The sequence below is a fragment of the Zonotrichia leucophrys genome, chromosome 9 (assembly GCF_028769735.1).
Source record: "Zonotrichia leucophrys gambelii isolate GWCS_2022_RI chromosome 9, RI_Zleu_2.0, whole genome shotgun sequence".
NCBI classification, from domain to species: Eukaryota; Metazoa; Chordata; class Aves; order Passeriformes; family Passerellidae; genus Zonotrichia; species Zonotrichia leucophrys.
The window spans coordinates 14078724-14095376 of NC_088179.1; the positions used below are offsets into that span (position 1 = coordinate 14078724).

At 47.9% G+C, this 16653-nt stretch overlaps 1 protein-coding gene across 4 annotated transcripts in view; it reads left to right on the top strand.

Annotated features, from left to right (window-relative positions):
• Positions 1-16653, top strand: part of FGF12 (fibroblast growth factor 12) — a 218723-nt gene that overhangs the window by 115559 nt on the left and 86511 nt on the right. The window contains exon 1 of one of the 4 annotated variants that reach the window (XM_064720750.1): positions 4236-5169. The exons of 2 other annotated variants lie outside the window; for them this stretch is intronic. In XM_064720750.1, the coding sequence (XP_064576820.1) occupies positions 4971-5169 (199 nt within the window). In that variant the 5' untranslated portion in view covers positions 4236-4970. Of the gene's footprint in view, positions 1-4235; positions 5170-15314; positions 15423-16653 lie in introns of those variants that run through there. One more of the 4 variants, XM_064720752.1, reaches the window with a different exon arrangement.

The window sequence follows — 16653 nt, forward strand, 5'->3', positions numbered from 1 at the left end:
TTTTTTGTGTTTATTAAAAGGCCAAGTCAGCTCTAAGCTCAGCTGTGCGAGAACAGCCCAGAAAGCCGGCCAGTTCTTGTACTCTGCTGCTGTTTAAGGGCCAGATCTCTCTCCCTGAATAGCATATTTAAAGTGGCCATGTGAATTCTTATTAGGCATCCAAACATAGATACAAACTCATGCATTGTAAACAGAATTACCCTGCACAGAAACGGAGCAAAATGCAGCAAGGTCTTGTCTTTTCTTTATCAGGTTACCCAGGCATGTTTTTTTTTCAAAAAGTCCGCCCACGCAGAGAGACTGGGGAATGCCAGAGCTGCATGAATTTTAATTATGCTAGACATGAAACAAGGGGCTACCTTATAAAGAATAAAGTTAATAAAACATGGATATGGGCTTAATTCTGCTTAATAAGCAGCCCTGGCAATGCACATTTTAGATGTAATTTACACAGCGTGGAAATTTGGTACAATTCTTAAGAGGTGTCTGCATGCAGACTTTCAAACTCAACAGTGCTTTCCTATTGGAAGAGATTTGTTGCTATGCTGCTGTAAAATGGTGAATTAGGCCATTCATAATTATTGGCCAGAGATGGGAGTCTTTCTTTTTTTCCCATTCAACTACAGCAACATGCACACACATTTTAAAGCGGTATTAAATGTAAATCTCTTCCTTAATTTTCATGTATGCATTTTCAGTAGCTCTGCAGATAAAATAGCAAAAGAAACTCTGCATATGTTTGTATCTGTAGTTAGCTCTATATGCACAGAATTAGTAAAGCAGAGATATGCCTAATGACTGAATCTACAGAACACAGCCCATGGCTTTTGAAGGCTCTATGAAAAATAAACAGGATATTCTGTTAGCAACCCTGCGGGAATTATTGCACTTCACTAAGGAAAGATGCCAATAACCTCCGTTTTGACCTAGATAGATCATTCTGTTTAGGAAGGTAAGGGAATGCAATTCTAGATCTCTTCTCTGCTCAAGTCACCAAAGCCCTGACATTCGGCCAGGCCTTCATTTTAAACCTCAGCACTAAGGACAGAAGAGTTTATTTATCAAGAGGGTGAAACCTCAAAAATTGTAGTGTCTTGAAATATTGATATTGGTCATGCAGAGGCTCTTGTATGTCTGCGGTGGGGATATTTAGTGAGCACAGTAGTCTGACCCTTTGCCTGTTCCTTTGTGCCAGACAGGGTCTTTCTCCACAAACTGCAGGGGGAGCATTGACATGTCTCTCCAATGTCATCAAAACAGTCTGTCTTGGTTATTTGATGAATTGGTGCTACTCTTGCATTCTGTTTTTCATATGGTGCACTGTGCAGCTTTGCAGACTGGCACTGAAGTGAGGAGGAAGCCCAGAGAGAAGGAGCATGCCAGAAAAATTGTCATAATAACTATATAATATAGATATTATTTTACATAAAGATATGTTTTAAAATTGTGTTCCTTAAGGAAAAATGCCATATTGGCCCAGTTTGCTCAAACAATTCAGCTTCCATTGGTAGTAATGAGGAAGGCCTGTGAATCTCACAGGGGCTAGTTGGTTTGAAACAGTGTAGGCTTCACAACCCTCAAAGAGGAATAGCTGATACGGATGAAAATGGAAGATGTTTTGAGCCCTCTTTACCCAAATGGAAGTTGAAGGACAGAACCTTCACTGTTAGAGATGAAAGCACATGGAGGCTTTTCTGTTTCACCTGGCAGCCCACCAGAGGTAATGTTTCACTGGTGAGAATGCCAGTGCAGGAGCATGATGAGACTGGCCTTCCATTCTCCAGCTCAAGAGCACTCTGGGTTTCCTTGGTGTTTCTAAAAGCTTGGACTCTTCAGAAAGTCTTGTGAAGCTGGGGCATGATTTGACCCGTGCAGATGTACATGTCAGTAATGTCACCAGAGCTCATGGCACTGTGCCCGTGCTCAGAACCAAGCCCTGTGGACTCCTTGGCCATCTGTAGATAAAGGCAGACCTGCATGTTGGCAAATGCAACACAACATTCAGTTTCACAAGCTTTGGCTTAATTTTATTCAGTCACTGCAGAAGCAGGAAAGACCTGGGAGAAGCCTTTCTTCCTACGAGTTGCAGCAACTCTCTTTGCAGATCCACAAATCATCAGGGAAAAAATACTGTGACCGACTTTATCACTGATTAGGATCATTTTTAAGTGCAGAGCTGCTGCTCTGAGTTTACAGCTACACAACAAAACAAATTAGTTGCACATCAAAATAACTGGAACTTATCTAATGTGAGGTGGATAAACTGGCATTTTTTCACCAAACTTGAAGACTAGAGGCAAAAAAAGTATCTTTATATATAGATGAAAAATCTCTTTCTTGAGAAGATATGAAGATATGCTCACATCCTTTGAAGATGAAGCTTTGGATAATTCACTGGCATTTCAGATAGTGATTCTCTGATTGCAAACAGCTTTCTTTAGGCCATGCCTGTACCTTGTACTGCAATAATTCTTTGATGTCTAGTGAAATAATCCGATAGAGAAAATTAAAATCTGAAGCATTTTAGCTACAGGAAAGGGAAGAAAAATCTTTATTGATTGGGATGGTGAAATCTGCTCAAAAGAAGTTGGCAGTAGTTAAAAAGAGATCAACAGCCTGGAGAACCTGATTCCACCTTGTTTTGATATGCATAGAGAGTAAGAGTAAAAATCAGGAAGTAATGCCAGAGTTTAGTTAATCATTATGGACATAGTGAGTGGTTGTTTCAGTTGTCTTTTCCTCCCAATACATTAAAATAATTTAGAGCTGAAGTCTAGAGGTGAAGAATTCAGAAAATTTTTAGAACTTAGAAGTGAAGTAGTTAAAAAGATTATTTTGCTAAATCTGGTAATTCCTAGGTGTGTTACCAACTGGTCTAAAATGCTCTTGTCAGCTGCAAACATGCACCACCCGTACACCTTCAGAGCTGGCTTAATCCTGTTCTGCCTTTGTTACTCGCCAAAGTGTAGCAGTGTCTTCTCTTCCCAGCCGAGATCCCCTCTCCCTCCACCCTGTGCTCTCCCCTCGGGGTCTTGCTCAGTAACCTGGCAGCTGCCATCGCTACCTGTTATTTGAACCTGAAATCCGGAGAGCACCGTCCTTGTGCAGCAGCAGTTACTTCTCTGGATAACCAGAGATGTATCTCCAGGTTTTTTCGGTGCGGTTTTGCGGCTGGAGATGTGCGGGAGCCGGCCCAGCACCTGCTGATAGCGGTGTGCGGTGGGACCGCTGTGGCGGGGGCAGCCCAGCAGTGCCCACCGCCGCTGGAGCCGCCCGCAGGCTCCTCAACCGAGGCACCGGCCCCGGGCAGGGCAGCCCTCGGGATGCCGGGGTTGTCCCTTCTCTCTGCTTCCACGGAGAGGCAGGGAGAGCCACGGACACGCTCGGCTGCCGAGGCTGGGCGCTCGGGCATCGAGATCAGCGAGCAAGGAGGCAGCCGGGGTGGCTGCACGAGTGGCAGGCGGCTCCGCCGGGGGGCTGCGGTCCCGGGGAAGCCCGGCTGCCGGCGGGGGCGGCTGGTCTGCCCGGGCGGAGGGGCAGAGCCGCCGCGGAGCTGCAATCGCCTCGCTTTGCCTGCGCGATATTTCTCATCCAAACCTCGATCACGTAGGATTGCGTAGAAGAGGGCGAGCGGGAGCAGCTGCAATTCTCTCTGAGCCCGGAGCCCGGCTCCTGCCCGGCCGCCGCGGGGCTGCGGGGCTCCCCGCCGCCTTGGCAACAGCCCTGCGCAGCGTGGGCGTCCGGGGGGGCTTCCCCGGCCCCTCCCTCCCCTCTCCTCCCCCTCCTCTCCTCGCCTCCCCCCTCCCGGCTCGGGCAGGAGGATGCAGGCGGGAAGCGGGCGCGGCTCGGCTCCTCCTCGCCCCGCCGCCGTCGGGCGGCACCGCGGAGCATCCTGAGCCCCGCACGGAGCGGCAGCAGTGGCAGCCGCACCCCCCCGCCCTTCTCCTCCTCCACCTCCTCCCCGCCTTGCATCGCTCCTCCCGCCGCCGTCCCCGCCGCGGCAGCCGGGCCCGGGGCCGCCCCGGTGCCGAGTGCTCGGCGGCCGCCCGGTCGGCCGGACGATGTGGGTTGCTGCCGTCGGGGAGAGCCGGTGCCGGGGCAGAGGCGGCGAGCAGGGCAGGAGAAGCTGCGCCAGCCATGGCGCTGTGAGCCCGGGGCGCCGAGCTGCGGCGATGTGAGCCCGCACTCGCGGCCGGGTGTTTCTTTTTTTTTTTTTTTTTTTTTTTTTTTTTTTTTTTTTAAGAATTTGATTTTTTCGCCTTGTTTTTAATTTGTTTGTTGGCCTGCTGCTTTTTCCCGTGGCTGCTTTTTCCTTCCCCTCCCGCCCTCTCTGAGAGCAGAGTGGGTAGGGGGGGAGAGGAGAAAGAGGAGGAGTGCGAACAGAAATGCAGCGCGGCTCTCCCTGAGCCCGGCCGCGGAGCCGCGTCCATGTGCGCGCCCTGCCGCGCAGCGCCTCGGAGCCACCGCGCCGGGGCTGGGGCTGCCCGCGGCCCGAGGGGTCTCTGACTCATCCCACAGCCCCTCGCCGGAGGGCGGCCGGAGGGAGGAAGCGCCGCCGCCTGCGCCCGGGCGGAGCGGAGCGGCACCGCGCCGCAGGGACCCGCGGATCCTCCGCGCCCCCCTCTCCTTTGGACACAGCGGACCTTCGCCAGCGGGGCGGCCGCTCCCGGATCTACGCGGCGCTACCAGCCCGGCCGGGGGTCTCGCCGACGGCCGCCCGCGCCGGGATTTGCGCTCCCCGGGGACAGACCCATGGGCGGCGGGCTCCGGCGTCCAGCCATGGTTGTTAGCCCGGGCGCCCTGCTCCGCCTGGCCGGCTGAGCCCTCCCCGGCGCCGGGACTCGGGGCTGCAGCGCGTTCCGCGGGTCGTTCCCGTGCCCGGTCCCCGCGGGGCGCGGCGGCGGCTCGGCCCCAGCGCGCCCGGGCGGCGCACCCCGGAGCGGAGCGGCGCGGGGGGCCCATGAGCGGCGATGGCAGCGGCTATCGCCAGCTCGCTCATCCGGCAGAAGCGGCAAGCGAGGGAGTCCAACAGCGACCGGGTGTCCGCCTCCAAGCGCCGCTCCAGCCCCAGCAAGGACGGGCGCTCCCTCTGCGAGAGGCATGTCCTGGGGGTCTTCAGCAAAGTGCGCTTCTGCAGCGGCAGGAAAAGGCCGGTGAGGAGGAGACCGGGTGAGTACGGCGGGTCGGGGCCGTGGGAAGCCGCTTGGCGGGGAGGGCAGCCCCGCACCCGCCGGGATGGCTGCCCCGGGGCGCTCCGGCACCGCCTGGGACGAGGCTTGCTCCGAGCTGAACTTTGGCCTGGGTCCTGGCACATCTCCTCCCCGCTCTGATGGGATGGGTGGGCAGTGACCTGCTGCCAGCGTCCCTTCACGACTGTCCGAAGTGTGAGCACAGAGGGTCCTCTGGCAAGAGTGGCCCAGCGGTTTCGTCTGTCGAAGCTTCACCCAGAATTGTATTTTTCCACTTCCTCGTAGATAAGTTTTTTAAATAATCTCTCATTTTTGCATGGAGACAAGGAAATCGATAAACTGAGGATCAGTTAAAATTGTGGCCATTTGATTAAATCCATCAAGTGCTACTTCAAGAGCTGAGTTGTACAGGGAATTTCATTAGCTTAGAAAGCTTTCTTGATGGCAGCTGCACGACGGTTACACCTGATATGGAGTTTGTGAGGACCTAGAAATGCTCTTTAGGCTAGTCCTTTTAGTCCTGTTTCTTTTTATACTTTTATCCTTGTGTGTGCTTAGTCTTGGTTCCTTGTGAAGAACTTCACCCTAGTATACACCCTAGTGCTCACATTCTCACGATGAAGTCCCACCACCCACAGTTTCAGTTCTGAGCCTTGCTTTGGGCTCTCAGCTGTCCTTGGTAGGCGTGAGAAATCAGCACCTGACTAGAATAGGCCCTCCATAATTTCTGAGTGGAATTATGATTTATGTCTTGCTTTATTTTTTTTACTGCTATAAGTCACCATAAAGGTAAGAAAGCAGAGATTGGTTTGAGAAGATGTGGTGAAGATGTAGTTTTCTCAGATATTCTTCAGTATAATGGTTAAAAAAGGGGGATACTCATTCACTTAGCCATTCAGGATGTACCATTAACCTGTGTAACCCTCCTGTGTTTTCCATAAACATTAGTGTTATGTTTATTTATCAGTCTCTTCATGAAGCCCCTTCTCCACAGCTGAGGTCTGTTGGTAATGACTCTCCACCCAGGCGTTGGAGGTAGCTAAGGCTGCTGTTCTTGGCTATAGACTGATGTACATGACCTGGACTCATCTGAGCAAGGGAAGGAAATGGGACAAAGCCTCTCACCATAGAAGGCCACTTCTGTCAGCACTGTTGTCAAACAAAGGGGAAAGAATATTTACTCTGGATTGCTGTCAGTGCTCGAGATTCACAGGCTGTGAGGCAGGGACCATACTTGGTTACAGGAATGTTTGAAGACTCAATGCATGGGTTAGGCTGTACAAACCCATTTCTGTAATGGTCTGCTTTAAAGCAGGTATCACAAGAGGCTGTAAAATACTTAAAATATAGCATGACTCAAAGGGGAAAAGTTGCCTATCATTTTTTCCCTTACTCAAGTTCTGATGAGTGGTGGCTTGCTGGACTATCCTATATATTAGTTAATCTGGGAGCCAAGACCAGAACACAGCTCTTGCCCAAAAAATGTTGGCATTTTGTCTCGGGAATCACTCTTTGCAGGATCAAGAATGGGAACTGGGAGTCTTACTGATGTAATTTTTTATATTCCTCTTTTCTCTCCATCTTAATCTTCTATTAAGTGCAGTCTTGTAAGGATTGAAAGGGCTGGGAAGTGTAGATCTGTTAGCTAGATTTCAAGATGTTTTGTCTCATGAAAGTTTTAGTGACTTCCAGCAGGATATGGTTGGGAAGGCTTTTTATTGGTCCTACCCCAGTGCTCCCAGTTACACAGGTCCAATTCTGCTTCCTTGGACTCAGTAAATGCCTGTGAATAATCAATGGATTTTAAGAATTCCCTCAACTTTCATGGCCTTTCATGCTGAGGAACTTTTCTGATACCTTACAGGCAAGAGTGATTTTAGGAAATCTTTTTATTGACTTAGAAGGAGGATCAGCACTTCTCAGTCTTGTAAAAATAGAGCTGCTCAATCTTCAGAGCTGTCAGTCAATTGCTTGTAACCAGTACTGTATTCATCTTATAAAATCAAACAACTAGAGGAATTAAGTTGCTATGAAAAAAAAAATCTGAAGTGTGGTTTCCTAGGCTATGGACTGGGTCTTCTTTGGTTCCCTGCATCCGTCTTCTAACTGGGGATTCATTTCAGTGATACGTTGTATTCCTGGTCTGGGGCACTCAGGAGGCACCATGCTATAGAGAGTCTGCTGCTGCCATTGTTTATTCAGGGGAGTGTACTGTGCCCCCAGATAACGTGCTCATTTCAGAATACAGGTTCTGCACAGAAAATGACATGCAAATGAATTGAAAGTGGTTTGAAGAAATGTGCATACATTGTGCAGTGACCCACAACCCTAGTGATTATGTGTACTTAATGATATGCTGCTTCAGTTGTTTGCAAGTCACTGAAGGGAATGAGAGGAACACCCCTGTTCAAGAGGTACAGTTGTATTTGGTGATGATACAGTGCCAGGGGATCTCTCCTTACCTTTTTAAACATGACCTTGTCCTATGACTATGGGGAGTAACTGTCAAAATACTTCGAATTTACAGAGTGGTTTTAATCTATTGCACTCAACAAGCTCTACCAAATGGAGAGGATTCCTCCCATGTTACAGAAGGTGAGACCAACTCCAGCTATGGAGCAGTTACCTGACACAGAGACGTAATTCCCAGTGCTGGGACCAGCAAGCCACACTTTGGGTCCTGCTGCCACTGAGCTCAGGATGCAGCAGTGGTGGAGCTGCAGCTTGCACGTTACACAGATACAGCTCCAGTGGAGGTTCATGTTCCCTTTGCTCTTTGCTTCTGCAAAGTAACTGTGTGAGCTTACATTGATTAAGTAAGCTGTTTAATACATGTTTTAATATGCAAACAGTGCTGTAACTAAAATATTCAGTAAAGACGTGGGTGAGCAAAGTTGCTTGGCACCTTGTGCTCCACTTTCCACCTGTGTGAAGTGAGAGTGACATACTCCTGCTCTTGTATAGGAAGGTAGAATTTGCACCCTGGAGCAGCTGAGTCTCGCATACTGGACATGAGTCGTCGGAGGTTTTGGCAAGCTATGGGGAACCAGATCCATGCAGGGATATCTTGTGTAATCAAAGCTATCTGCTCCTGGGGAAAACAGACTGCAGAAACATCTCATTTGTTGGTTCCAATAGGAACTGTGTTGTAAAATGAGAACTAATTTTGTCTGTCTTTTCAATGGGCAAAGGCAGCTGTCTCACATGCACACTGTGTACTTTTAGAGCTCTTGGATGTATTTTGCTCCAAGATGACTTACTAGTTTAAGATGGGCCAAATGAGGACACTGAGTGTTGTGGACTAAACTGAACATTTGGACACATGGGCTTAATCCCATTATTGTGAGTTAATACAGGTCATTTGCTGCAATTGTGCATCTATAAATTATATATTTTGCTCTGAACCATAGTGACTTGATAGAGGATTCGAAAGAAATTATTGTATGGCATGGCTTGTCAGTGTAGGTTCAAGAGGTGGATTCTTCCTCAGGGACTGATGGATCCAAGAGTTGAGTGCAGGAGATGAGACAAGGAGCTCTCTCCAAATGACTTCCCTGCCAACAAAGAGTTGAACCAAGTACTTTCATCCCCTTTGTGTCTGAATTAAAGCATCCAAGCGTGTCCCTCCTTCAGCCTGTTTTATAGCAGTCTGAAAAGCCTGGGCTGGTGGGTTCAGCTTGTTTGTGAAAGCTGTCACTGTTGCTTCACCAGCCATCTTCTCAGGCAGAGCTCACCCCAGAGGTGGCCTTCCATCATGCCATGGCCGCTGAACAGCAAAGCTGAGCAGTTTGGCAGCCTTGCACCAAGGGAAACAGGCTAGAGCATCAGGCACAATGTCTGTGGGGATTGCTAGAAATTTCATCCAAGTGAAGCCCACTGAAAGGGTGTTATTATTTGGGGAAATCATGTTTGAATGGTTTGGGTCAGGTGATACCACGCACTGTGTAGCATTGTCTCAGTCCTCTCAGATGTTGCTTTTATAGGTGAGTTACCAGCTCAGAATGCAGAGCTCATTCTCAAACAGGTTTTTCACCCCAGGGAAAAAAAAAAAAAAGTTTTTTAAATTCCCTTTTTTCCCTGTCTGGTACATATTTTGTGCTCTTTCAGGGGAAGATACTTTTCCTTAAGGATATATAAAGACTTCTTCCAAAGTGAAGGAAATGGCTTGCATATAGGAAAAAAGCAGTAACTTAAACCATGTTTTCCATTTGCTGTATTTCTCATTTTGAATAATAAATAGTGATTTGGAACTTAAAATATATGAATGTAGATATTTTTGCAGCAGTATAAGTAAAATATAAGGGCAACTTTAGTTGAAGGACATAGAAGGACTTTGTTCATTCAGAGATTCATTTAAAGCATTTGAGAAGTCTGTCATCTGCAAGCTGTTAAATTCCCTGACTTAAATCCTAAAGTCCTTTCTGATTTCATGCAGGGTGAAAATGATGATTGAAGCTCAGGGTAAAAACCACCCTTTTAGCTCATAGTCCTTGCCTGCTTTTGTGGAGTAGTGCATCTCAGAGCAGCTGTAATACCTGCCCAACCTGTGGGATTTGTCCACTTTGTTGCCACTGTCTGAATGCTGGCTGCATTACCCAGGGCATAGCTGCTCTCTGCAGGAGAGAATTCCACCTGGATCCCAGCCCTTCTCTGTGTGTCCATGCATGTCTGGGTGTGTGCCCAGCCAAGTGGGGTCCATCACATTCTTCTGCCTGCTCCTCTGCAGAATTTGGTGCTGTGTTCTCTATAAAAGAAGTGGCTGACAGGAATGGAAATGGCTGCAAATGTGACATCACCTGGACAGCAAGAGCTCCTAGAAGTCCTAGCTGAGATGAGGGCATGGATGGCAAGTCTCCAGGCAGACATGAGCCTGGATAACACCAAGGGGAAGGGCACAACACTGAGGGCATGCATCCTCCTTGGTGGGGCAGTGCTGTCAGCTCCTTCTGCACCACCCATGCTAATGAATGCCAACATAACCAGGAGGGAGGAAGAGGCTCCCTGCTGCCGATGACGGCTCAGCTTGGCTGATGGGTTTCATTTTACCCAGCTGATGCCCGGGGGTGGTATCACACACATTTGTCACTTGCAGATGTGGTGGTGTCACGGTGCATGGCTGTGCTCCGTGTCAGATAGCAGCTCTGAGCTCTCAGTGCCTAAAGTCTGGGGGAGAGCTGCAGGTTCCTGGCTTTCTCCAGAGCATGGAAAACTCAGCTGCCAGCCTGCATCCCAGCACAGCTTATGGGTGAGCATGTCAGTCACTAAGCCGCATCGGACTAGTTCTGGACTGAGTATGCTTGATGCCAAGAAAATCCATGGAAGTTATCCAAGCTCTGAGAGGGATGGATATCTTCTGTCCCCATGGCCTCAGGGGTAGCTGTGCTTGTGAGAGCAGTGGAAATTGTTAGCCAGCAGAGGCTCACCATTAGATCAATACAAATGATTGATTCTTCCGTCACCGGCCAAATGGGAGAGTCAGGGCAAAAAGTGGTTTGTGAGTGATTATTTCCCTTCACCATAAAAGATCCATATAAATCAATTTATTGTTGACTGATACAACTGTTGGGGTTTTTTGGGGGGGGGGATAAATGGTGCAATTTCATTTAGAAGATTCTGATATGATTCCGTCTTTAACTTTCAGGTAGTCTAAATGAAATGTTCATTTGAAATATAAACCCAAAAACTTGAGTTCCAAAAAAATACCAACATGGAGACAAGTTTTTCTTTCTTCCTTACTTGCTTTGTTGAATTCAACACAAATTTAGAATGATTCCAGTAGACCAGTTACTTCATATTTTAACAGATAAATTACCTTTTAACCAGAACAATCATCAGCTTGACTTGGGCAGTGAGGAGAGCAGAGCTGCCATGGGAGCTGATGAGGCTGTCTGAGAGACAAACATAATCAGGAGTCTCACTGTGGTGGGGAGCAAGTGCAAATGCAGTTGGGCTTATCGCTTTCCTTCCTTCCCCTCCCCAAAAAGGACTACCATGAACCACAGTGGCCAGGTAGGTGTTTGTTTCATCCCCATTTGTCTCATTTGATCTATCCTTCTGAACAGTCATATGCATATTGCTTCTGAGATTTTTCTGCTCCTGCACAGTGATTTGTTATTAAAATTAAAGGAAGAATTTTGTCAAGCAAAACATGTAAGAGATTGATATCCCTTTCATATTTGCAAGCTCCATGGCTTGGCAGAAGGTGACCAAGAACACAGACAAGAACAGGTCAGAGAAAGCAGCTCCAAAGAACTAATTTTTAAATAAAGACTAATCATTGAATGCAGATACGTTTCTGTATGTTCTGTCATAGTGTCATTGCCATGACTGCATTATTATTGTCTTGATCTTGGAAATGTTTTGAGAAGTGACCTGTACTGAAGTAATCTTCTCTGTGCCTGGGCTGTACTTGCTGCAGTCTGTTGGGGAGCAACCCTTTTGTACTCTGTTCTCCTGTTTAGTATGTGGCTCATCTCTATTCCCCAGCTAACACAAGATTTTCCATGTTTATGTATTATCCTTTCTGAGCATGGAGTAAGCTACTACACCTATTTTATCTTCGCCCTCTTCTGACATGTAGCAGAATCCTGAAATAACTCAGCCTTTCCAGAGCCTGGTTTTACTTTGCATCTCTCTTAGAAGCTGTAGGAGAACCATGGATGCACTCATGGGTGCCTCTCTTCCAGCTTGCAGGAACTGGGGTTTTGTGCTTTGAGGGAGTCAGTGCGGAGACTGAGTTTGTGCAGCATGGTCACAGGGCTGTAGGGCTGCAGCTTCTTAACAGTACCTCTGAAAATAGCAGCTACAACACATTTCTAAAATGGTAAAGCAGAAGGCATCTTTCTTGAGAGCTGTGGAACACGACTGTGGGATTCACTGTTCAGGCAGACCACTCACTTTGGTTTTCCAGCCCCCACGCTGCAGCTCAGACAAGTAACTGTGCTCGTTCCCAGCACTGAAATGAGGCTTTCTGACACTCTGATGGAGCTTATGTGGCTGCTGAGAAAATGCACCTGGATGCAAGCTGGCACTTCTCAAACACCTCTTCTGTCCTGTGTTCATTCCAGAATGCCCTGGCTAAAGGTGACAGAGACACAAGGCCACAAACCTGGAGGCAGGGTGGTGACCTGAGTCCTGAGCCATTCCAGTCTTCTGGGAGGAGCTATGGCTGGTTGCTGGTATGATGAGGCTCCGTGCAGCACCTCTGGGCATTTCTGCTCTCTGCCCTTTCCCTGTGGAGTGCGCTGCACCAGGAGATGAAAGTTAATGCTGGAAGCAGCAGCATCACAGAAGGGGTCTGTGCAGCTGTGTTGCTGCATCTGCTCTGTGGCTTTGGGTTTGTCATGAGGAGCTGACTGTTCCTCTGTGCTGGGGTATCCACTGAGGAGATGCTGCTTGGGCTTCTGCAGCTTTAGGCAGAGCTCTAAGTTTGGAAGACTGTTGAGCTCTTGTGCTCAATAGCAAGCGGGAGGTAGCAGTAGCAGCTCCTCTTGTCTTGGCAGCATGTGCACCTGTTGTACCTGAAGTTTTGTGTGGGAGGTGGAATTTTGTGCAATCCCATCTGACTTGCATCAGTGCCCCCTCCTCCTTCAGTTTTACCAAGCACAAAAACAAACTCGATTTCCAATGATGCTCGACTGGCCCTGCTGTGTTCCTGAAGAGGAACCTTAGCTGTGGACCTCTGGCACTTCACTGGCCAGAAGGTGGGCAGCTGTGGTAAAAGGAGAGGAGCAGGTCAGCTGTCACCTGCCTGTCTTCCCCATCTTTCTTCCTGGGACCTTTTCAGCACAATAGTTCTTGTTTGAAGTGTGCACCTTCAGTGATAGATGTCAGAAAATGGCTGGTTGCCTCTCATGGAGAGGGCTGTACATGAGGGTGAAGATCCAGGGCTAGGTACAGCCACTGCAGTGGTGGAGAGCATCCCACATCCTCTTACATCCCACATTCTCTCACATCCCACAGCAGCATCTGTGGAGTGCTCTGTGCACTCCTGTCTCACCTTCCCTCCAGCAGCCTGCTCTGTTAAGGGCATGTGTTACATCCAGTGGACAGCTTCATGCTGTGAACTGGCAAAATAACCACAGAGAGGCAATGTAATTCTGTTACTTGTGCCTCTTCTCCAGCTGAAACCTGATTGCAGTTTTGATAAAGATAAAACCCCCCTCAAATGTTCCTTTCTTGAGATACTTAAGCATTTTGGATTGGAATGAAGGAAGAAAAGAGAGGTCCTGGGGTTAATAGAACATGCTCACTTAATTGATATTTATCTAGAATAGCATCGTTGGCTGTCTCCTCCCTTGTTGGCTGCACAGATAGTTTCTTTGCTTAGCGGTTGCCACCCATGTTTCCTCAGCTGCCAAATAAATACATTTCATTCATCCCCCAAAGCAAAACTGTTTGCAAAAGGTCAAGTGGATGGGTCTGCTGCAAATGAGGCCAGGCTGCAAAAAGCCATTCCACATTTTCCAGAACATTGAGAAGCAGTAGAAATTAGCAAAAAGACAGCTGGTTTTGGCTTCCAGCACCCAGCTTAGGGTTGGGTGCTGAAGGGTTCCCTGGGGTCTTGGGAGCCCCTGGGCTGCAGGAGATGCAGGGATCAGATGCTGGCGGGTGAGGGGCCTGGACCATCCACCTGCCCTGTAGCTGGTGGTTTTCTGGCACAGCTCCTGTAACTGGAGCTGGGGTGAGTCACTGGCTGCCTCCGGTATCGATCTGCAGCCATCCCTGCGCTCATTCTGTGGTGATCAGCATCACACTCTGGCAGGGATTGTCTGTTACTGGGCTAAAAGGGCTGGCAGAGCGTGGGGTGTAACCAGTAATTCTGTGCTGGCCTTCACAGTCAGGTGTGCTGCTCATCAGTATGGGCTCTGCCTGCTGGCAGCCACACAGCATCAGTACTGAAACATTTCTAAACGTTTCTTTTGGCTTTCATTTCATTTCATTCCGTGCCACTCCTACCCTCCTTGCTTCCATAAAGATTTCTTCTTCTATTTTCCTTCCTGTTTCTTCTTCTACTCTACTTTCTATTAAATAAATTCTAAGATTTTAGAGCCTCAGCTCCATAGCAGCTCTCGAATGTTTAGCAAGCACCAAGTGAAGTTTTAGAGGTTTCTGAGCACTCCTGAGCAGCTGGGGGAGCAGGAGCTTTGTTCAGAAACCTGTTGGAGAGGCAGATTTTCTGTTTTCCCTCCATCTGCACTCTGTCATCCTCAGCACATGCATCCCTGGGGAGGGAGCTCACTGATTTCAGCTCTCTTCTGAGATGGCAGTTGGGTGGCAGGTGAACCTGCCTGTCTCACTGGAATCCTGAGAGCTGCTTGATACCAAAAATGAGGTGTTTGTGCTGAGACATGAGCAATAAAACATCATCGTTATTTAAAACAGAGCTTTAGATTGAACAAAGTGGATGATCACTTTCTCACACCTGGAGCGTTTTCATTAGTTTGAAGGAAACCTTTGGCTCTAATGGAAAATTAAAATCATTATGCAGATTAAAAAAGGTATATTTTCACAAAGCAAAAGGAAAGAACTTCAAGTCATACGGTGGAATTTTGGCCATTTTTAGCATGATCTTGCTCTTTGAAGTATAATGTTTCAGAATGGCATAAGCAGCACATTTTCATTATGCATTTGGGTGTTGTATAAGATTTGTTGAAATTTATAATGGTTTTGAGTAAAAAATGCTTCCAGAGTGCTACAGAAATGCTTAAACTGCACTAGTGCAGTGAGCAAAAAATATTCTTGTAATACAGCTCGACTGATTCAAGCTTTAATTTCTTCCACATCACAGGCTCATTACCTGTTAAAGGAGTTTCACGTGCTCATCCCATTGGAAAATGCTGTAAGATTGCTTGAGGAATGCTGTAGCAAAAGAGGATGTTATCACTTAGCACTATTTAAAGCTTGCAGAATGACACTGGGACCCAGATTTTTCCCTGAGTTGTTATCCAGTGATTATCCAGGGCTATAGGGGGATAGAATATCAGAAAATAAAGATAGTGTAGAAAGTAATCTTACCCCTAAGGAATTGCAGCTGGGCCAATTATCAAAGATTAGGAACAGCCTGGCTTTAACAGGCCACAGCTGTGACCAATGAGAAAGAGAGTGCTATAAAAGAGTGGGGTGGCTGGGTGAGAAGGGAACTGGAGTCAGTGGCTGCTTTGTGAGGAAGAAAGAGTCAGTGCTCTGAGGAGTTGCCCATGAGAAATCCCAAGGAGTTATGCAACTTTTGTGGTAAGGAGACAACAGTATGGAACCCCTACAATAAGATGACAACATAGGGCACTTCTGTGAGCTGGTGTTGGTAGGACCAGGTACCTTCCCCAAGACTGATAGGATCTGGAGTGATTGATTTCTCCTCACTGCTTGTTGGTAGTATGTTCTGTCCATTTTCTGTTTTAATGATTTTACTATTCTAGGCATTCAGAGCAGAGTGGAATTTTTATGTGGTTGTTTCCATAGTATGTTTTGTTCATGTGAGGGACTTCTTGGTGTTTCTGCAATATTTCAGTCCTGCTGGATTGATGGGGGAAGTGGAAAGATTTAGCATCTGAGAACAGCATAAATCCCAGCACTGCGGTAGGCCTGAACAGCAGGGATGGTGTCTGCCCTGCTCATGAGCACTGTTAGTGATGAGGTGCCTTGCATGGGGCACCTCAAGGTGAGCAGAGGTGGAGACTCTATTGTGGAGTCTCTCAAAAACTCAGAGTACAGAATGTGCTGATGCCACCAAGTCATGGTCACCCAGCAGCAGGGCTGAAAGGGACCATCACTGTTGAGTAGTCCAGCTTCAGTCCTGCACTGATTCCAGATGTGCCTTCTTTAGAAGGATGTTCTTAAACTTGTTTCTTGTATCCTCCCACAGAGAAAATTCTGGGTAGAATGTCCTAATATCCAAACCACATCTCTGTAGGAACCAGGAAGAAATCTGATAAACAGCGACCAAGTTTTAAATTGCATTTTGGAGTCAAGAGAACAAAATAAAATCTTTCTAACTGTACACATGGCAGAGCACTGCCACAACATTCCCCAGGATTTCTGATCCGTCAAACAAGTTCTTAGGATGGGTCTGACATGCAGCTCTGTAGGAACCCTTCTCTCTGGGAAGCTGCAGGCCAAGAGGTGCTGCAATAATGGCAAAGAGGACATTGCTGCTTTTCAGTCTCTCCTCCTGTCAGTTCGAGGCAGCAAAGCAAGCAGCTTCTGCAGACATCCTCCAGGCTCTCTTTTCCACCTCTGTTAGCATAACATATGTGGGAATATACCCCTTCTTCTCTGCTATGAGCTTTAGGCTCAGTCATCCTGAAAGCTGTGCAGTGTGGGTGTTCCCATTTGTTAAATCCTCACGCAGCTCCTGAGCTCCCGTTGCTGGCATGGGGAAAATCAGCATTTTACTCCCCATGTTTCCCCTTTGTGGGTGTTGGCTCAGGAGCTGGCACAGCCCATGGGGCCAGGGAGAACCATG